Source organism: Rhipicephalus sanguineus, chromosome 11 (assembly GCF_013339695.2).
Source record: "Rhipicephalus sanguineus isolate Rsan-2018 chromosome 11, BIME_Rsan_1.4, whole genome shotgun sequence".
Lineage (NCBI taxonomy): Eukaryota > Metazoa > Arthropoda > Arachnida > Ixodida > Ixodidae > Rhipicephalus > Rhipicephalus sanguineus.
Window position 1 is genome coordinate 61,924,341 of NC_051186.1, and position 22,386 is coordinate 61,946,726.

The following is a 22,386-nucleotide window of genomic DNA, read 5'->3' on the forward strand; positions in this document are numbered from 1 at the left end:
TCTGACCTTGCGTGTTCACATGCGAGCGCTTACAAGCAGTCAATACCGGGTGCTGAAAGAAAGCTTGCCAAATGTCTTTTTTCACATGACGTCGGTAACGAGCACTCCATCTTGAACACTAATTTTCGGATAACTGTCATTTGGGCATGTTGGTGTAAGTTCACGAGTACAACAGCGGAACTTGAACGCAGTTTGCGCTCTAGTTGTGCTTTCGTCGTCATGAGCATCTACTTTGTCTGCAATTTCTTCCTCGCAGTGGTAGAAAAATTTGATCCATATTTTCATTTGGTGATTGACATTTTATTGTAAATACTGAAGATGAAAAATTTTAGAAGTACTATATTGAAATTCAAGGTACAGATAACAGTAGATCCTTGTTGATTTGTTTTGGTGTGGCCTTTTACAGCTATTCTGGTAGATTCTATAGTTCGTTGCATTGCCTATCACGTTTTTGTATTCCTTTCTGCAGTCAGCGGGCACATGTCCTTTTATCATCGTGCGATCGAAAACCAGTTTGTATTGAACACCTGAAAATATAACAAAGCAGTGCTCGCACAAAGTATTCATTTGATTTTCCAAAGGTCGATCACAACAATCTTCAAATAGACCGACTGAATTATGGTCGGCAAACAGCACGTAATGAATCTCTCAACGTCGAATGGTGCATATTTCCCACTTCATGTAACATGGCTCAGAAATTACTTGCCTGACCATATTATTAGGCAATAATGCTAAATTCATTTCCCAGATAAATGAGACATTTTTTGTAAACTGATATGTGATGAGTATATGTGCAACAAATGTGTTTTTCCTAAATATGATTCAATCTATAAGCATTTACACGCCCACTCAATTAGAAAAATGTCTTGGCACTTGGCATCAATTGATATTCGGTCTTGCTACTGGCCCATACATATCGATGCGATCCACCTCTAAAAGAGTGAATCCATTATGCCTGACGGATTGTAGCAGTTAAATGTAACATCCTTTATTTTTTCACGTTTGAAAAAATCACAAATTATCTGCTGACTGGGTAGAAATTGACCAGTTGTCCTTTTTACCGTCACGACAAGTTTAGGGCTCTAGCTCCTAGCGACATAAAGCAGTAGCGGTGAGGCTGACAGCGACCACCGTAATAGCATAATATAAGGTGTAACAAATATGACAAATAAATAAAGAACTTTTAAAATGATAGATATGGTTCCGATTTTCGAATGAATATTGCGATACGCAATTTGAACAGCGAAATCATTTTCTCTAGCAGCGATGCAGCAGCACTGAGCGATTCAAACGCCGTTCTAATAGAATAATCATCCGTATTATTCAGAGAATTGATATCATGGTAACCAAGGGCAGATGTCTGCATCGGGGCTGCGAGGTAATTAGTTACTTTCCTGCGCCGTTGAGGGTGCGCAACGAAACTCTGCCAAAGAAAAACTATGTCAGCGAGACGATTTGCAGTCCTCTTATCGAAATATGGACTCCAGCCATACTAAACAGCAATCGTCTTATAAATCTGTCAATTTCTATGCAGCAGCATCATCGATCAAGCAGTCGTTGTGCCTGTAAGCTGCACAGACAAATCCGCCTCAGCGGTCCATTTAAATGAAAAACAATTACACTTCGTTCCCCACAATCACGCACTCCTATATTGCGATGATAAGCTGTTCATGCGGCTAATACCTAGAACCTAATTTCATAGATGACTACGGGAAAAATTTAACATAAATGACTGCGCGGGGGCAAGGTACCGCTACTAAAGATAGTGCTTCGCGTCCAGAGGAAAACTCGTGGTTTTAGGTAAAACACCCTAAACAGTTTTGGGAGCATTAGAAAGCAAAACCTGACATTCACAAGAGCGAGAAACACAGGACTGCCGCTAACCAGTGAGCTTGAGACGTAGTCTTTGAACTTGCGCATCTTAACAAGCGCAGCGGTACAAACACAAGAGAAATGAACACGTAGACAGGACGGGCGCTAGACATCAACTGAAAATTTACTAACACAAAAACGATGAAATTTGTACAGACGTGCGCAAAACCTTCGAAAAGGTGCAGATGGTACTACTAACACTGATATCTGCAATGTCGCTTCAGCTACGCTATCTCTTTTGCATGCAACGCCAGTGACGGCGTATTCACGCATGTTTCAGCTTCTAAACTTATACAATATGCTTCGTAGATTTCGCGCGCTTGCTGAGCAGCAAAGCGGCGCAAGATACGGGTGCCCTCAAAGCAAGGCGTGCAGGAACAGCCTCGGCAGTGATCTGCCAAATGTCCACGCCCCGCCAATGAAGTGACAGCTGCGCGATGCTCTCTTAGCCTTTCAGTCGTGTGAATGGGGCTGAGAAGGGTGGCTGCACAAAAAGCACGCCAAAAAGTTCATTGATTGTCATGTGGGTGTGGTGTATAGGCTCCCACTCACCCGTGCAATATGCTATGTAGGCCAAACTGGCCGATGCATAAATGAAAGGCTGAGAGAGCATCGTGAAGCTGTCAGTTCATTGGCGGGGGTGGACATTTCGCAGATTATTGCCGAAGGTGTTCCTGCACGCCTGGCTTTTAGGGCACCGGTATCTTGCGCCGCTTTGCTGCTCAGCAAGCGCGTGAAATCTATGAAGCATATTGTATAAGTTTAGAAGCTCACAAGTGCATGAGTACGCCGTCACTGGCGTTGCATGCAAAAAAGATAGCTTAGCTGAAGCGACGCTGCAGATATCAGTGTTAGTAGTGCCGTCTGCACCTTTTCGAAGGTTTTGTGCATGTCTGTACAATTTCATCGTTTTTGTGTTAGTAAATTTTCAGTTGATGGTTCTAGCACCCGTCCTGTCTACGTGTTCATTTCTCTTGTGTTTTTCCCGCTGCGCTTGTTAAGATGCGCAAGTTCTACACCCACCAAGTAGTCCAAATTTCCGCGTTGAATAGCCTTTGACGGATAACATTGAAAAAGAGTCTTCATGGCGTGACAGATAGTTTAAGAAAACTTGAAATTCCAAGGCTAGGTCTCAAGTTGACAGGTTAGCGCCCATCCTCTGTCTCTCTTTATTGTGAACGCCTCGTATTGCGCTCTCATAATCCCGACAATATGCATCACTTCGCCGAAATTAAAGTTGAAACATTGAATCAACATTGACCAATCAGTAATATGGTGCAAGACCCCCACCTACCCCGTAAAAAAATAAGTACTGCACGGCGGCTTGTAGTCCCACGGCCATTTATGCATTTCGCGGGCTACAAATGAAGTGCGTGAAAACAACTCCTCATACACTTAATTCTGAAAACTAATACATTTGTTATTGTCGGAAGCAAGGGAAGCATTCTGATTAAATCCCACCCCTTGTTCAATTTTTTAAGGACAATAAACTCAAACGGACTAAAAATGCACTGATGATAACATAATATAAACGTCTCGTATTTCGTAAAATAATTCTTGATATGTGGCAAAATTTTTAGTCACTTCTTTATAAACCGCTTTTTATGGCCAACAACACATCGTCTACAAACAAGGTTGTAACTGCTACTGAAATATTTACCACTTCTAATGGTATTTGACAAGTTTTACTTACTTTTCACGCGCGTATCGCCTTTCCCTTTTTTCGCTAAATGAAAAAAAGAAACCATGCAATGCAATGCATTCCATTAATATGCTTAAATTTTGTGAAAGAATGCGAAATTTATTGTTCCAATAGCGTATTAAATTTTCCTGCCGCTGCGCATATTGTACTTCCCAGTACGACGACAGCGTGAAAAAAACAAGCTGCGCATCACAAGCTGCCCTTAAAACGAAGGAATGTGCCATTGGGCGAAGCTAGATTCACCTATTAACTTTGGAGTATCAGGACCAATATTAAAAATAGCAATTGTTTAGCAAGTATCCACATAAAAAGCATCCTTAGCACATCAAGTCAACAAATAAAGGATGAATAGCGTGATGTTTTAATCCCGTATTCTTTATTGCAGAGCAATTTATAACCCCCCCAGTAGCGTAGCCTGGCCTTTGTTGTATATGCACATTAGATGCTCACGTTTGAGACTTTCTTTATTTATCTGATGTAAACATAGAGGTACGATTTCGGGAAGTTCACCATGATTGTTCTCAGGTATGTTAAGTAATCATAGAATTTTGAACACGTTACGTGGGTTCTCTAATGTGCCGGCGTAAAAATTCGTTTAGCATATTTTTCCTTCATTTCTTGCTCCGAGGGAAGAAAGATCAGTATCATAATGTTGGGTATTAAGGCTAATATCAGCTTTTTTAAAAGGCCCTCGGTATTCACTCCATACGGAGTAATTGTCGGGTTGTTCGCAAACAAAAATAGTTTAAAACAATTGCTTACCTTTTTTGCCCTTTTGTTTCTTCCCTAAGTAAAAAAAAAAGAAGTAACACAATGTTAGGGTATTAGGGCTATTATTAAGTTTTTTAGAATCCTTACGGACGCGTAATGGGTATTTCACTGATTACCAATATATAGAACTTTGGCTTAGTGAGCACTCTGGAACTGCACATGCAGTAGGCACGCATTTTATCAGTTTCCAACGGCCAATTTCGCGCGCACATTCGTTCTTTTTCGCACGGCACGGCTGAAGTGACCACTGAGAAGCGAATCACAGGCCAACGAACAAGAAAACCATTAGAACGGGGCCCGATAACGCTATCGCGTTCTGCTAATGAAAGCTCAAGTGTCCTGAATTTTTTACCAGCGGAACGCAATTAAGTCGAGCGTGACTCTGTGAGTCGCCGACAAAAAATCTCGGATGGGTGTGCGCCGCAGGAATTGGGCGAGCGCCACTACCGAGTACAGCAGATGCGAGCATTCGACGAATACTGCATGGTGAAGTGGAGAGGAGGAATGAAAGGAGGCGGAGAAGTGGGGCAGGTGAACTAAAGAAAACGAAGTGAGATTAGATTTCTTCGCGAGAAGAAACCCTGTCAGTCGTTTACAAAAACTACCATCATCCTCAGCGCAACAAGTCACCCGGCACGCGCCCTCTTCTTCATCTTTTACTTCGCTCCCAGAACACGTGCGCGGATTTGTACGGCGTGGGAGGCAATAACTCGGATGCACGTGAGAATGACTCCAGAGAGAAAGAGATAGAAAGACACACAAAAAAGAGGTAGAAAGAAAGAGACCGCTAGAAATAGAGTGAAAGAGTGAAAGAAAAATAGAAAGGGCCAGAAAGAGAAAGAAATAGAACGGAAGAAAGAGAAAAAAGAGAGACAAAAAGAGATAGAAAAAAGCAGAGAGAAAGAGAGAAGGAGACAGAAGAGAAAGAAGAAACAAAAGAAACACGGAAGGCCGCGCAGCTCTGCTCTTCTTTCAGTCATGACACCACTAGGGCGACGTTCTCTTAATTTTATTCTTTATTTCCTCATTATGTTTATTTAAACCTGTCATTTCACATAACAATACATCGACGAAGCATTGCACCACTTCATGCAACGATAGTGCTATTGACTACGAGTATTTTGCACCACTGCTTCAAGGGTCACATAGGGTGGCTCTAGGGTAGTATCACCAAGATCTGACCACATGGAGGTCGCTTTGCTCGCTGCAGTGGCCGCGTTTGCGAAAGGAGTGATCTGCTAACTGAGAGGAGCCAACGTAGCAGTTAGTTGAAGTAACAACTGTGACAGTTTGCGGTCGTTCTATGGGTACGTATGCGTTTTTTCGTGCGTCCTTCTTTGTGCTTAAGCAGCGCGCTGCAAGTGTCGAGCTGTGAGAGTTGTTAGCTCGCCCTCGCTTTGTGTGTTTTCTTCTTCTGCGTCCTTTATGCTTGATCAGCGCGCAGCAAGTTTCGAGCTGCTTGCCGTTCTTCCTGTGACATTCCAATTTCTTGCTAACGCATTCATCGCTTCGACCTTGAGGAGAAACTGAGACCTCTTTTGCCGTCGCCGTGAAGTTCCGGATATATATATATATATATATATATATATATATATATATATATATATATATATATATATATATATATATATATATATAATGCACAAGGACAAATAAAACAGAAGATAAGAAATTCCGAAGCATCCAACCGAGGATTCAAACCAGCGACCCCTCGCTCCCCAGCACGCTGTTCTATTCAACTCAACCACGCGCCATGCATGCGCCGGCGAACCATATACCGCTGGTGGTACGCAGATCTCGGATGAGCTTGAGCCTGTTTTCTATCACGCAACGCTACTAGAGTTTCTTTCACTTCGAAAACTGCCCTGGAGACGCGCACGACAATGTTGCCCCTTTCTATACCCACTCGTTGCGTGGAACGAAAAAAGAAAGAACACTTGGGTCACCTGAAGTCCAGTCAGCTATTTTAAGCTCACCTTGCGTCAGACGACCCCGGGTGGCAGGTGACGCAGAGGGTTCACTCCACGTGCCGCAGTTTAAAATGAAAATAAATATCTAAGACCGTCTCACTCTCCATTGCCGACGCTTGCAGCGCGTTGCTCAAGCACAAAGACGTAACAAGTGTGACAGTTGTTAGTTCGCGCTTGTCATGTATATACATATGCGTTCTTTTCGAGCGTTCTTCTTTGTGCTCGATACTTACGCTGCAAGTATCGAGCTACTTGTCGTTCTTCGTGTGACATTCCAATTTCTTGCTATTGCATTCATTGCTCCACCCTCGCGCCAAAACTGTGACTTTTTTTCTTCATCTTATCTCCTCCTCATCTCCACACCTCAGCTGCTCTCTTCCTACTTTTCCTCTTCCAATGCATTGCTGTGTGGAATCGATGCATGACAACGCAATGATGCCATAGCTGGGCGCAAAGGTTTCAGCGTTACAGCTGAATGATTTTTGCCAGACTAAACAGCTCCGCTGTTTGAAATTCGTGAACACAGTGTGCCGCAGGAGCTGACGTTTCGAACAGAGAACTTGTATTCTTACAGGGACACTAAAGAGTAAAAACGATTTCTCTCATATTAGTAAAGCACTCTTTCACGACACCAAAATCACCACGCTTGCTGCGAAAAGACGTTTAGTAAGCGAGAAAACGCGCAAAAACAAAATGTGGGTGGCGACGCCACCTTGAAGTTTCTGCACCATTCGCCGTGATGTCACATGTTTTGACGGCGCTTACTAGGGACTACGTAGTTCTTAATAGGTAAAAATGAAGTACATTATCCTCTGAGGGGCCATAGACTTGACATACCAAGTTTAGGGTAATTTTGTTGAGCCAATGGCGCCAAAGTACAATAAATATACATTGAAATTCGTGACGTCACGTGGGGAGATTTTGGCGCGCAATTTAAAAATGAAACTTTGAACTTGACTTTATCTATTAATGAACCTATGGTGGCGAAATTAACGACATTAGAGTTCTCAGAGCACAATTTATTGATGCAAACCGATTCATTGTTTCTCTTTAGTGTCCCTTTAAGGCTGTAACTGCCTTAAGGAGAACCGGTTCTAGCCTTGAAGAAGACTGGTCTTCTTGTAGAAACGTTGGCTCCAGCTTCACCCACTGCTCAGGAATATTTCACCTCTTCAACCTTCAATCTCCTCCTGAACTTCTGTTTGTATTTGGATTTCGTAATGCACATAGAAGGACAAACCCCCGGAGTGTGAATGGGGCTGTCGTTGACACCGCGAGAACCGGTCCCCTGGCCAACGAGTAATATTGTGCCAACGAGTAATACATTTCCGAAACCGAATAACCAATCAATGATAGGTTAAGTGTGCATCGCGCAAAAAAGTAAAAGAAATTACCGCAGACAATGGCACATCATTACATCTGGCTGGTCACAACTTCGCTAAACTCAGACTGCGTGTGCTTTGGTCAAAGTTCAGGTCCCCGAGAGAGAACTATAGAGAGTCATATTTCATTTGCAATCAATAAATATGTCTAAGGGCAGACTATCGGAGAAAAAATAGTTCAACATACATCAGCCAATAGGCATGACCTCTTGAAATATAGTTCTTGAGTCTATAAAATTGCTGTCGTTTAAGGTCCCAAAACCCCGTATTGATTATGACGGACGCTGTAGTGGAGGGCTCCGGAAAGTTCGACCACCTGGGATTGTTTAACGTGCCTCTAAATATAAGCACATGGGCATCAAGCATGTTCACCTCCTTCAAAAATGCGGCCGCCGCGCCTGGAGTTTGCTCGCGCTGCCTTCGGGTCATTAGTAGAGCACCATAACCACTAAACCGCCATGGCGGGTTAAAGCACTCTCTGTCCGATGTATTGAATATATCGGACAGAGAGAACAGACATATTTACGATGACGAATCTTTTGGAGATAGCACACCTTCAGTTGTTCATGCTTGAACCTTTTCTCTATGAAATTATAACCCCTTTTGACCATGAAGTTCTGCTGTACATGGTGCTCAAGTGTACCCTATTTTTCTCTTTTTTCGTGTGATTTGTTTTTTTTTTATTTTCTGGCAATGTACTATTGAGCCATTTTGCTGAATCGCAGCTCACTCATGATTCAGCGTCATGCATACTCGGCCATCACGCGGACACAGCGAAGAAAATAGCGGAAGCAGTGGCACACCATTTTAAGGTGCCAGGCAACAACTTAGCTAAGGTCAAGCTTTACATCCTTCAGTAAAACCTTCGGTCCTGAAGCGGCTGAAACGGTAGAGAGTGAAATCTTATTCATAGGCTTATTGCGCTCCAGCCTGCAGTTATAAAGGTTCAAAAGGAGCTCTTGAATCAATCAAATATGAAGGGGACACAAGGAAAACAAACAACACTTAAGCCTGCTATCCAAGGATTGCTAACCGTTCCGATTGCCACCAAATCGTCCTTTTAGCTGCGGCTCATTTGCGACATGCATGACTCAGCGGTAGCACCCATCTCTCCCCCCGCCACTTTCTAGATTATTTATGCGACAAAAGGACCGACAGTGGTGTATACTTCCCCTCTCCCTCTGTGTTCTTTCTTCGATCGATGTATTTCCTAGGCGCGTGCGACCAGTGTAGTTTAGAGCCGAATTGAATATGAATCGAATAGCGATGACATCAAATTCAATACAAATACGAATGGAATACTAGTCGAGCAGTTTTAGAATGAGCGAGCCATTTTCAAGAAAACCCTAGATTTCCACAGCTTTTGATTAGAAGCTATCCAAGGATTGCTAACCGTTCCGATTGCCACCAAATCATCCTTTTAGCTGCGGCTCATTTGCGACATGCATGACTCAGCGGTAGCACCCATCTCTCCCCCCGCCACTTTCTAGATTATTTATGCGACAAAAGGACCGACAGTGGTGTATACTTCCCCTCTCCCTCTGTGTTCTTTCTTCGATCGATGTATTTCCTAGGCGCGTGCGACCAGTGTAGTTTAGAGCCGAATTGAATATGAATCGAATAGCGATGACATCAAATTCAATACAAATACGAATGGAATACTAGTCGAGCAGTTTTAGAATGAGCGAGCCATTTTCAAGAAAACCCTAGATTTCCGCAGCTTTTGATTAGAAGGAAATAATCACAAATTTTACCAAGAATAAAATAATATTACGAGTACGCTGAACCCACAAAAATGTCCCAACTACGTAACTGTGGTAAGTTTGTGTGCCGCCGCGACTAGAGCCTACAAGGTGTTTTGTGCCTGGACGTTGAAATACAGCAGTTACTTCAGTATTCAAGCTGGTACTTTGTCACCAGATTTTACGTAAGACTGTGACTTAAAAATTAAACTATCTTTCCTAAGAAGTGCCACGATGAAGGCACTGTGTTCGCAACACTTTCCCTTCGGCAACATGCAGCGCCTTTTTCCTGGGATCAGTTTAATTTAAATTGTCTCGTAAAGCTTGGGCTGCGTGTATCTTGGTAGATCAATAAATAAGACAAGAAAGGTGACGCTTCGCTTTTCCAACGATTCGTTTGTTTCTGGTTTTCCCGTCGGTGCTGTTTATTCAACAATTCTTAGAAAATGTTTCGGTGCTTCTAATACGTATTATTCAATTCGAGCGTTGATACGAACACATCACTATTCGAATCGTCATTCAAATTTTTAACACGAAAGTGTTTTATGCCGGGATCCACCAAGTACATCTGTTGCGGGTATGACGTTGACAAAATGGACGCCAATGGGCGAAAAAGAAAAAAAAAACCAAGAAAAAGATCCGCCTCTGGGAATCGAACCAATGACTTTGCGGCCGAGACGGTAAACACCCGACGCTCAAACGACTAAGGCACCTAGGCAGATGCCCGACACTTCACGAACGCGCCTTATATCTTTCACTCAATATCTTTTGCATGGTGCTGTCTGTTGGCGGTGTAGGTAGACGGGGGCGGTGCCACCACTTGTGAGAGATGAAACGAAGTAATGCGTCACTATCGGCACTCACTAGCGCTTACTCCGAGATTGCGCGTGATATCGGATGTAATGGTTCAATCGTCTCGATGCCAGCGAGGAACACTGGCCGCGCTGGCATCGCCGAGGCAGCCTAGACGCAGTTACGTTCTTTGCCTTTCGCTTCCTGTGAGCGTGCGCCGGCTCATCGGAGCAGTGCAGCTTCCACATGCACCAAAGGGATTTCTTCGCCGCCTACTACTTCGATTGCGAGAGCACCTACTAACAAAACTGCTGCAATACGCGTTGCAGAAAGGACATGATTTCGACGGGCGAATGTCGTGCCTTGGTGGAGCGAGACAGAGCCCAGCCGGCTACACGCGTTTGCGGATCAAGCTACGAACCTTTGCCTCCCGTGTTGCTGAAGCGCAGTGTGGTAGTGTATGCATGAGCATAGGCGTCGGTCACCCATTGCTAGAAAGCGCACACCGTGCCGTTTCACTCCTTAATTGACACCGTTTTGAAGAAATGCATATCGGTTACCAGTGTTGATCATGAGCTTGTTGTTGTCATCTTTACACGGGATTTGCGATTCGCTGTGTCCAACTATATGTTCTCAACTTCAGCTACCACAACGGTTTAATCATGATTATGGCTGTTACTTGTCGCGATGGAGACATGCCACTAAGCGTCAACATGGTCGCATCCACGTCAAACGGTGCTATAGCTCCCAAACACAAATAGACATCGTACAGGGTCTCATATATCACTGCACAATAAGCACTACTTCACGTTTTACTTTCGTATTATACCGATTCCTATGACGGAAGGATCAGCCATATTTTTTTTATATTCGCACGCCCCCGTTAATTCAGCTATTTGTATCCAATTTGGCACTCCAGGTTGTATCAGTACCCATCCCTGTTTTCCCTTCTACTCCAAGCCCCAAATTCTCGCAAATGCCTGCTCTTCTCCTCCGCATTTGTGGTCAAGGACGAATGTATGAAGCATGCACATGCATACGCTACGCTGGCCAGATGCAGCCTTGAAGACAAGAGCATATGTCGGGACGTTGGATCCAGCGACACCGCGTGTTCAATGATTTTTCATCTCTTGAAGCCTCCATCATCTTCTGGATTTCGGTCTTGTCTCATCATCAGCAACGCCATGCGTAGAGGAGCCTGAGATATATTTTGAGCCAAATTTTCAGTATACCCAAAAAACGTCTCTGGTTTGTGGCGCCAAAACGTGGTTTTTAGGGAGGGGGCTGGTAAGTGCACACCAAGTTCGCAGATTCTCACCCAATGTTGTTCAGAACAGTTTAGCATACAACACGGAAACGTTTCGGCACTCACCTGGTCTCTGCCACCACATCTCATCCTTGAAAACCGCACAGCTAATATTGTGATACACAATACGCCGTGTTATTCCGAAATCTGTGTTCAACATAAAGGATACATGAATTTATGTTATAATGTCTATACAATAAAATTAAACATGTTTATTACGACTGAATGACTTAGCAAAAACACATGTATCAATTCAATATTAGTCGGCAAATGACAGAATACAATGAAAATTAAAAACCTTCATATGGGTCCTGCTTAGACACGCACCTCTTAATTTGTCGCAACAAAGCTGTGATATAGTGCGAATCCAGGAGCTAGGTCGAAAACACATTAACCGAATAAATGTGCGAGATCGCAAAAAATCCTTAAGATTAAAGGATACAGTGATCGAGCACAGCTGTATTCACTTGGGCATGTTGAAATATATTATTCAGAAAAAAGGTTTCGTTGAGCGCTAATCGACGCCATCAATGAAAGAAGTTTGACGATAAATAAAGCCAGCACGCGAAGTGCGCAGATTCCTCGACATTATGTATCTCACTTCACAACGACAACAATTGACTGAAATATAAAATTTCATCTCCACTGCGTACCGCTCGCTAGGTAAACATCGTACCTTCTCCGTCCGTGAAAATACCTACACATTTACGAAATATTGAGAAAAAAAATGCGCCAGCTTTGCACTAATAATGCCAAGTCCGAAGAGCAGAGGTGGGTGACCTTTCTTGTTTGTCTTTGTTTTTACTTTTCTTTCTTCTTGTCGTTCTTTCTCCGTCGCTGTGTTTCTGGTGTCTTTTTTGTTGATGTTTCCTTCTTTCTTTCTAGTTCTGTCTTTCTATCTCCATTTCTTGCTCTCTTTCGCTCTTGGCATCTTTCTTTTTCTTTATTCTCTTTTTCTCTGTCTTTCTTTCTAATTATCGCTTCCTCTTCCTTTCTACCTACTTCGCTCTATCTCTGTTTCTTTCTCTCTCTTTCTTTGTTTCTCTCTATCTCTCCCTTTGTTTCTCTTTCTCTATTGCTCTCATTTTTTGCTATCTTTTTTGTGTGTTTCTTTTTATCCCTTTCTGTCTACGTCTTTCTCTGTCTTTCTACGTATTTCCGTCTTTATTCCCTTTATTTCTCAGTATTTTCTCCTCCTCTGATTTATCTCTTTCTTGCTCTCCTTCTCTTTCACTTGTTTCACGTGCTCCAATTTGCCGAGCAGAGTTTTGGTTTAACGCTCGCAGCTGCGGTACTCGGTAGTGGGGCTTGCCCGATTCCTGTGGCGCATACCCGCCTGAGGATTTTCGTCGCGGTGGACAGAAAAAATGCCGGCTTAACTCTTCCACTGCCGATCCTACCGATAACTCGGGCGATGACACAGGCACAAGGCCTGCCTATCCCGAGTATACTAGTTTTGCCTCTTTACGTCACTCCCTGCTCCTTGGTAGACAGCTGTTGCACAAAAAAATAGCGCGGGCGTGTCCCGCCGTTTCTGGTGAGTCCATAAGAAATATAACTTGTAGTGAATTTTTTTGATAACAGAGGTAACGTGTTCTTGCACATCAGCGTCGGCTAGCATCTCTTTGCCAGCGTCTCAGCAGCGCAGCCATGGTGAGTCAGTGTGCCACGTGCGCGCACTATTTGACAGAAGAAGAAATTCATGGCGCTCTTAACTAATGCGAACTCCGAATAAAACGGATAATCAGTGACTTAATGGCTCTACATAATGGGTTTTATTTATTAATTTGTATTTTATTAAACATAATTATTCCGTTAATTCATTGCTAGTATTGAGCGCGACTTTTATTTTATTCTCGTAATCCCCTATAAAAATGTTTACATGTCTTTAAGGCTCCTTACTGCATTGGTAACAGAAAATTCTGCATAACGTGCAAAAAAGAAAGAAAAGAAACCCGGCATGAAGTGTGCAAAAGCGCCCCTCCCCCCTCAAAAAAAAAAACCTGGCAGTGAAAGGGTTAAATGGCTCCGCTGTTAAAACTTGGAGGACACTTGCATTTCACCTTCAAGAGTAGAACGCGATATTGTAGCCGGATGCTGTTCTCATCACCTTCGCAATCGCTAGCCTAGCTTCTCTTCTTTGTGGACACCAAAACGGTGCCGCATGGTACGGAACGTATGTGCGCCTGTATATTGGCCCCTTCAATCTATCCTAAAATGTCTAGTGCAAGTACAGTTGCGCGCAATAGCACAACGTGTGCGCACTACAACCTAAATGTTCCTTTTGCGTGTTTGCTTGGTCCGAATTACGCGTCCTTAAGGCAATTCGTTGTTCATGCTCTTGTTCATGATGATAACTAATTATACATGTTTGCGCCGTAATTTTTGGACCTTTAAACCAACCCCTCATTACGTAAGTGGCATTTTTTGACGCCAGGTGTGATTCTTCTTATCCGCCACGCAATAGTACATGTGTTAATGACACAACTCGCGCTACATAACATTTATGTAGCATTTTTTTTTTTCGAAATAGTTTTGAGTACGGACGTGGCTCTGTGGTATAACAACTACTTGCCTCGCGGAAGTCCTGAGTTTCATTCCCACTCGAACCGAAGAATTTTCATTATCCCTATATTTGCATCTTTATTTGCACATATCTTGAATGTTCGCTCAAGGACAACTCATAGTTCGCCCACAACCAACAACGCCGACGCTGACACCAGAATTTGATAAAGAAATCGCTCAGATATACCTTGTCAACGAACGTCCCCTTATTGCGTAAGGGGCTTATGTGAGAATGGCCGCAAGTGCCAAGCTGGTCTAACCAAGAAGCATGCTTGAGTAAGCTGAAACTGAGTTGAGGCCCTACACGGCGGCAATTGTTGACGAAACGCGAGAACATCTGCAGTCGTCGCATTCTTCTTTCATGCTGACATGTTAACCCTTTCAGATGCTATGTAGACAATTGTGAACACCACTTCTTTTCGCTGCTTGTATCGACTAGGCGCTAAGAAACAGCAAGATACACTGAACTTCGGATAAAATTGAACGCCTTGTATAGTAAATTTGTCTTCATTTAGCTTCATTTCGCAGCCTACTGTTGCATATGAACACTTTGCTGAATTTACTACCATGGGCAACGAATCGTTTGACGTAGCACTTCCTGCGAGCCACGTCAAAAGTATAATTTTTCTTCACTCGAAATGGACACAAGCGAAAACAGATTTGCACTATATCTTTAGCCTAAGATTTCATTCTATTAGTGCAAATGCAGAGCATGAATGACTGTAGAATAAACAGATATTTAATTACAATTATATTAGAAATAATTACTACAATACGCGTAAATTGACGTATTATGACATCATTTTTGTTGCAATAGAATATCAAATGCCTTCAAATGAAGTTCTATTGATCTGACGCATTTACACACAGTTCTTCATGGGCTGCGTGTAAAAGAGTTAACTATCTGTCTCGGTTAGCTTCACTCTCCGCCTAGCATTCTACCTAACACCAAAACTCCTGCAGTTATTGGCTCGCGTCCGCTCACCAGGTTGTGAGCGAGTGCTCCGAGACCATGTAATGCAAATCATGCTGTACATACTATGTGTGCAATGATTTCCACTTTAGGACCTGTCAGTTATGTTCGTCATACACTCTTGTGACGCCATACCAATTTTGGTATATATCAAATTTACGAAACGGACGCAAGAGCCCCAAGACCGTGGCATGTAAATCATGCTGTTCATGACATGCATGTCAAGATTTTCATGTTATGAACCTGCCATTTATGTTCCTGGTATGGTCGTGTTATGTTATACCAATTTTGGTATACATCCCAATACCAAAACGGCCACGAGAGCACAAAGACGTAGGCGGCTAGATAGATAGATAGATAGATAGATAGATAGATAGATAGATAGATAGATAGATAGATAGATAGATAGATAGATAGATAGATAGATAGATAGATAGATAGATAGATAGATAGATAGATAGATAGATAGATAGATAGATAGATAGATAGATAGATAGATAGATAGATAGATAGATAGATAGATAGATAGATAGATAGATAGATAGATAGATAGATAGATAGATAGATAGATAGATACGCTCAAAGTCGCAGAAGTTCGCTAAGAAATGCTTCGCATTTAATAAAAGAAAGAGGTGAGAGGGTAAAAGCCTAAAAAACCAGGACTAGGCTATCTGCCCTCCAGCTCCGCTTTGTCCCGGCCTTGTACGACTTAGTGCGAGCTGCAATAGTTTTTTTTTCTTCATACGCTGCCCTGCTAAAATGAGTGTTCGCTTGTTTTCTCTTTCGAAGTACGCAATCTTTGCGGGTACGTGCAGTGAATAATTTCATTTAGACCCTTTTTTTTTCTAACGCCAGCATTTTCGGGCCTTAGAGGTGTCTGAATCGCAATGAAACAAAATGAATTCAGATCTATAATACACAGTGCGAGAGCGCGTAGGACTGAACGGAGATTTATGTGACGTGGTGCCGGGCAAGGATTCTACCATACAAATGCAGTTCATATTTTTTGTTAATAACGATCACCTAACCCGCTCTTGTAAAATTTCAAGGAATTTTCCTTGCTGTACGATCTGCGCTAGAACTGCCAAGAGATGAGATACGTTTGGATTATTTTTGAAGCAAGCGGTGGTATTTAAGGTGGAATCATTCTATTAAAAATGACGTAAATGTGCTGTGAGCGCTGTACGTTTCCCGTCAGTGTCGGTTGTAACTTTCAGTCCAAACAAACAATTTCGATTTTCAAACTCAACAGTGCAGCTATATTACTTCGCATGTCACCTGTGAAAGAGAACTTGCTGAAAAAATATGGTTACTTAGATATATATAGACAATAATTACAAAAGTGTTACAACCTGTCAGTTTGCTCGTGATTGTGTTGTTTTTATCGAACGTCCAGTTGAATCTGGAAAAGAAACAGATCTTATCCTTGTGCGAAAATTTGTGTCCTCTGTCTTACATGATCATATTATAGGTGTCGAAGTGTGTTATTGTTTGCAGGCCAGTGTCAGTCATGTTTTTAGGCTCTTCCCACTCGCAGCTATAAAACACATTAGTGGAGTTTTGCTGTCCATACATTCGTGTGATTCGTCCAGAACTGCGACAAAAAACAGAAATGAACAACTGTGATGACCATTTCACAGATTATTTTATTTTATATATATGACTTCCGCTATATCTGGTCCCTGCGAAATATTTTTAGAAAACGATCGACAGCGTGAGCCACAGGACAACAAGGCAAAAACTGACAGCGCTTGGTCCGTATTCGTCCAGTTGTCCTTTGGTTCGCGCTGCTTCTCATTTTCTATGAACCTGTGACAACCGACCCAAATAAGCACTGAGTTTGCCACTTCGAGCCTCGCAGTACTGTATTGATAACGCATTGGAAAGCCACAGGTGCCCACCAAAGACCGAAGGATATGACCTTGAACTCGAAGAGGCCGTCTGGGGCTATAAAGACAGTCTGCTCTCGGTCTCCCTCATCGACTTCGATTTGCCAGTAGCCAGTCTTGAGGTCCGTCGACGAAAAGTACTTCGCGCATTGGATATGATTCAGAGCGTGGTCTATACGGAGGAGAGGAGTCACGTTTTTATTAGGGGCGAAGCTCCTTATAGCGGCACCCGTTCGTCCCTCGTAGCGTAGTATGTAACCAGTCTTACGCTTTGACCTGCAAGGTGGTGCCGGCGGGAGATTTTTCCTGTGCGTTGTTGAACAATAAAAAATTCGCAGCGTTAGCTAAAAGCCGACTTCTTCTGTCTCTCATTCCCATTAGCAGCCATTCTTTACCTCCAAGGTAGTGCCTGGTGAGATTTCTCCTGTGCGTGATTAAACAATAAAAATTTTGTTCAAAACGCCGTTGATTGATGAAATAAACCAACAAAAGACGCCAGATGTTTTGTAAAAGCAAAACGAGAGAACGCCAGATGTTTCTAAAGCAAAACGAAAAGACGCCAGCTGCTTAACGAAAGACGCCAGATGTTTTCTAAGCAATGGTTTTCTAAACAATGAAAATACACAGCGTACATGTAAAATTAAAGTGCGCTGCAAGTCGTCATAACTCATCGAACCTTTAGTATAAACGCGCCCGATCTCACGTCGGTGATGATGTACTGGGCAGAATTCACGGAAGATTCACGGTTTACCGATGAACCTCCGCAGCTTCGCCCACTCATCATCATTCACTCCGTGGATATGCTGTGATTTTTTTTTTTTGTGATTTTGTTCAGGCATCAAAAATTGACACAGACACGTATGGTTCCGTCCTACTTCACTAACATCAAGGGTGACGCCCTCGGACTCTTGGAGGGCTGGTGATGTCGTCGCGGAGCATTTCGTGGACTTGTTTTTTTTTTTACAGTCTCGCGTTCTCGAGTCGAAACTCTGTAGGGCTCTGAGGCTATAGTGTAGTAGTTATTATTCTAGTACACTATATCTGAGGCAGTGGTCTGGCATTTTGCTCTGTAATGATACCATGTCTTGCGCTGAGGCGCCACCACCTCAGCGCTTGCCGTGTGGCGAGAGAGAGCGAGCAGCGCGCGTTCACTATCGAAACGCTGTTTCTGCGATGAATGCTGAACTACCAGCTCGCGAGGAACAAGAACGCGCCCTCGCCCGCGAGAGACAACGGCAACGCAGGCAGCGTCTGCTACCGAGTTTATTGATTGAAAAAACCGACAGCTCGGGCTACAAAACCGTTCACCGGCCACCCCGTATATATAAGCACTTAATCCTGACCTGCAATGCAGTGCCGGTGGGAGATTTCTCTTGTGCGTAGTTGAACAATAAAGATCCGCAGCCTGCACGTTAACTAAAAGCGGACTGCGGGTCTCTGTGTCTAGTCTTTCTTCTGTCTCTCATTGCACATCAGCAGTGATTTTACTGCGGGAAACACCGGCGAACACTGCATGATTCTCCCTTCCACAAGTTTCACGTTAGTCGACCTGATACACCCTCCCTACATGCTTCGCCCCTCTCCACATTTTTTTTATGCCGGCCGGTATCTCTAATAATTTAGCCTGGGCTGGCTGTTCTCAAGTCCATGCAGTGCTGACATTTAGATGTGGTGAAAAACACTCATTGTGACTTGCCGTACAGTACTTAATTATTCACCTTGCTTCAGCTGGTATATGCATTTACTATACTCTCTCCTGCATATCGTGCCCCAGTTTATTTAAGCCGGTGTAGCTAAAAGATGTCACTGCATTCGGGAACAGTGAACGCCCAATGGGTTACACTCGTGGTGTACTTGTTTAATGTTTCTGCTCAAATAACACCCTAATAAAAAAAAAAGCAAATGCGCGATAACAAAACAAAGTTGAATCTATATTTTCAATGAAAACACGGGAGTTTTCATATTATGGTTTAACCTTGAGGTGGCTTACAGTGTCATCTGTTTTGTACTGTCCCGTTGTCTCGATCAGTCTGACATGCACGAGTGAGCCGCGCCCGCAGCTCCGTTCTCTTGAATAAAAAGGAGCACTCAGTGGAATCAATCTATTATGTATACATGCTTTTTGTGGCTTTTTGGCAGTGAAGCTGTTAAATCTTTTCGTTGCGCCGGGTAGAGCAAGCAAAATTCAAGCAGCACTAGCTCTCTTCGTTCTCTTCTTTATCTTCTGCTTCGCTCCCACAACACGTGCGCCGATTTTTCCCGCCGTGGAAGGCTGATGATATGATGGGCGATTAGGTTACATGTTTAAAGTCACGCAACGTCACGTAACTACCATTCACGTGACTAAAATCACGTAATGCCCAATTTTACGTAGCTATTATGGTTGCCGCCTGTATCGTGTTTCAATAGTTATTCCCGATGAATGTTTAGTACAGAACGGCTTTTCTATTTTATTTACACCTATATTTGTTTTCCTTTTTAGGCATCTTTAATTTTTTGTTTTACAAATCGCCAGGCAATCGGAGCTATAGGTGGTAATAGAGGGAATAGCAGCGGTGTCCTGCGACGATTTGTGCAACTATACTGCCACGCGCTCTTATTTCTTTATTTTGGTGTGATCGGGTTTGAACAGCAAAAAAAAAAAAAAAAGTTATGAGCAGCACTCGGCTGAAGCCGCGCCGCGATGTTTCGGAATCTTCGCGATTGTTTCAGCTTGTTCTGTTAAGATTACGCGCGAATCCCAGCCGCGGTGGCCACTTTTCGATGGAGGCGAAATGTTTGAAGCCCGTGTACTTAGATTTAGGAGCACGTTAAAGAACCCCAGGGGGTCGAAATTTCCGGAGCCCTCCGCTACGGCGTCCATCATAATCATATTTTTGATTTTGGGATGCAAAACCGCAAAAAAATATTATTAAAATTATGCGCAGGACGCGAGCAGCAGTTGTAACGCTGGAAGTTTCGATCGCTCACGAATAGAGGACCACGCGTTCTGCCGATGATCAGAACACCGAAGGCCAACGACATTTATTGCCGCTATCAGTGTACAGCGTTCTTTTTGCTTGTAGTACATTGAGTTACTTACTTTTCTGGGCACAAGTTTGCCCAATGAGCAGTTTCGTTTCTACCAGAGTGACTGCCGCTTTCTTCATCGTCACCACCACGTGATAATACAATAGGTATTAGGTTTTTCTGGGGTGCACATGTTCTCTCGTTGAAGCAAAATTGTTAAAAGATTGCAAGTGAGTGCGTATATTGATAACGAACGTTTTACGGCAGCAGATAAGTAGAACATGAAAAGTAGTTGCAGTTTTACGAGCTCTATACGTATACACAATGCGTCACGAAAAATGTCGCTAGCAGCGTTGTCGCTACTGTACACCGGTGATTCGGTATTGCGTAAACTGTCTTTTACAGACAAGGTAAAACTCCACACCGGTATTTGCGCCACCGTGCGAAGGCTTCTTATTGAAGTTCTTGTAATTAGATGGCGACCGGCTAGCTGAGGTCGGCAAACTGAGGAGCGACTCCCATCAATTACAAAAATAACAGGCAAGCGCCGCTGTCAGTGAACAGCTGCCTTGTTAAGCAGCCGAAGCAAACTCCAATAAGTTCTCTCGGAAGTAAACTAATGCACTTTGAGGAAGAAGGACAAAACTTTTGAGATACTAAAAGACATGTCATTAAAGTGAAACAAAATTGGTCACATTAACGAAATTTTCAAGAAAACACTTTTGTGCATGGGCGTTCGCCAATACATTATGGTGCTCTATAATAAAAAATCTGTGAATGTATCGAAGTATTTTAAGATACATTTGGCAAGTATCGTATCGGATACAATTATTGCGGTAGTATCTTGTATATGTATCTCCAATACTTCTTGCCTGGGTATCTTGTATCGTATCGCGATACAATTTCAAAGTATCTTTGCCCAGCCCTGGCATCACTATACCAAAAACTTAGAAAAATGTAGGTCGAACACTAGCTCTGCCGTTGGCTCCAGCATTACACCACTAGTGCGAGCTACCACATTCATTGCAGGGATAATAGAATGACCCACCAAGCAGCGCGATCACTCTTGGCTTCTGCAGAAGTCATATCATGTCTACAGCAGGTTTGTCATGGCAACCTATGCCTTACCTTGGTGACCCCTTTCGTTCAGTTTCTCTTTTGTAATCAAGTGATACATGCTTAGCTGGCCATATGCAGCGTTCTTTCACGAAAATGAGGGGGCACGTGCACCACCCGATTTTGCCAACGGTAGCTATTTTTACACGCAAACCTCGAAAAATGTCGTTCCGTCATTGTTTGTCACATACATTTAGTGTTTTATGCTATCTTACATCAAACGTAGGCCGATTCATTCATGAATAAGAATAGGAAGCTTAAATATATTATATCACAGTGTCTCCCACGCAGTACTATTCAGAATATGGGACCCGTTAGTTGGCCTGACAGGTAAATTATGGTAGCGCACACACAGAAATCGAGGCCGCAACAGATCCTATTTCTCATCGTAATCTCGAGCTACACGTGTGAAAACCCTTACCTCTTTAAAAACATTCTGTGTGGTTGCCCCTGTGGTACGTCTAGGAGCCTCTTGCTTCTTTGCTTCAGCTACATTCCACAATTTTCCAGCGGTAGTAAGGACCAGCGCAAGCACACTAATTTTGAGCATACCAGCGGTCACTTTGTATTCGACAACAGAAGTCCTGCTTTGAAGTTCGCTTTAACGAGTCCTATATATATATCTTATTTTTGCAGTAGTTGGGTTCAGGGAAGCGGCGGTCCTATATATTGCTGTCCGACCTTTAATGATTCATTTTTGCAGACGTCATAAGCACCTAAAAGGGAATGTTGCTTTGAAAAAATAATAAATATGTTCTGTCTAAATGCCTGTCCTCATGGTATTTACCGAGCAAATGATATAGGCCTTGAAAGAAAAAGAATGAACGATCTTAATAGCGAGAAGGTGGGCTTGTTTCTGGGTCGTCAAGCACACAAGAAGTCCGTAGTTGTTGAAACTTGATAAAACACAATATTAAAATAGTGTTGCTTTTAGTTCGGTTTCGGGTTCCTAATTCAACACATTGTTGCCCAAACCTTTTGTTTGTGTGATAACAGTTATGTACTTTTAGTGGTTAAAGTGTGAATATTTCGTCTAACAAAACTTTCATTATAAGAAAGGGCAAATTATGCATTTATTTTAGCTTCTTTACTTGCTCCAAAGCTTTACAGAGCAGAGGCAAGAACACATAGAAGTCAAAGAGCATACGTCAATGCCTTCAAACATGACAGTTATTGGAACACCAATGCGTTTTAGGGAACATTTTGCAAACGCTTACTCCTAAACTGTTTTCATTACCATAATTAATTTCCAGTAGATACGAGTTTCGATACCACCGGCTACAATCCGTGAATTTAA

The 22,386-nt window shown here is 42.9% G+C and overlaps 1 protein-coding gene across 3 annotated transcripts; it reads right to left on the reverse strand.

The window, feature by feature from the left end:
• Positions 1 to 290: 290 nt before the first annotated feature.
• On the reverse strand, positions 291 to 21,729 carry LOC119373643 (uncharacterized). 3 transcript variants are annotated; one of them, XM_037643698.2, is made up of 7 exons: positions 21,511 to 21,729; positions 16,532 to 16,669; positions 16,428 to 16,477; positions 11,604 to 11,684; positions 4,338 to 4,360; positions 3,566 to 3,600; positions 291 to 527 (listed from the first exon to the last, which is right to left on the reverse strand). In XM_037643698.2, exons 1-7 carry the CDS (start codon positions 21,522 to 21,524, stop codon positions 470 to 472), a joined length of 399 nt encoding a protein of 132 aa, XP_037499626.1. In that variant the 5' UTR covers positions 21,525 to 21,729; the 3' UTR covers positions 291 to 469. The 3 variants fall into 3 exon arrangements, with proteins under 3 accessions (XP_037499626.1, XP_037499627.1, XP_037499625.1); XM_037643699.2 differs by having other exon boundaries at positions 3,533 to 3,598; positions 4,337 to 4,360; XM_037643697.2 differs by lacking the exon at positions 3,566 to 3,600 and having other exon boundaries at positions 4,337 to 4,360.
• Between the last annotated feature and the right edge of the window lie 657 nt (positions 21,730 to 22,386).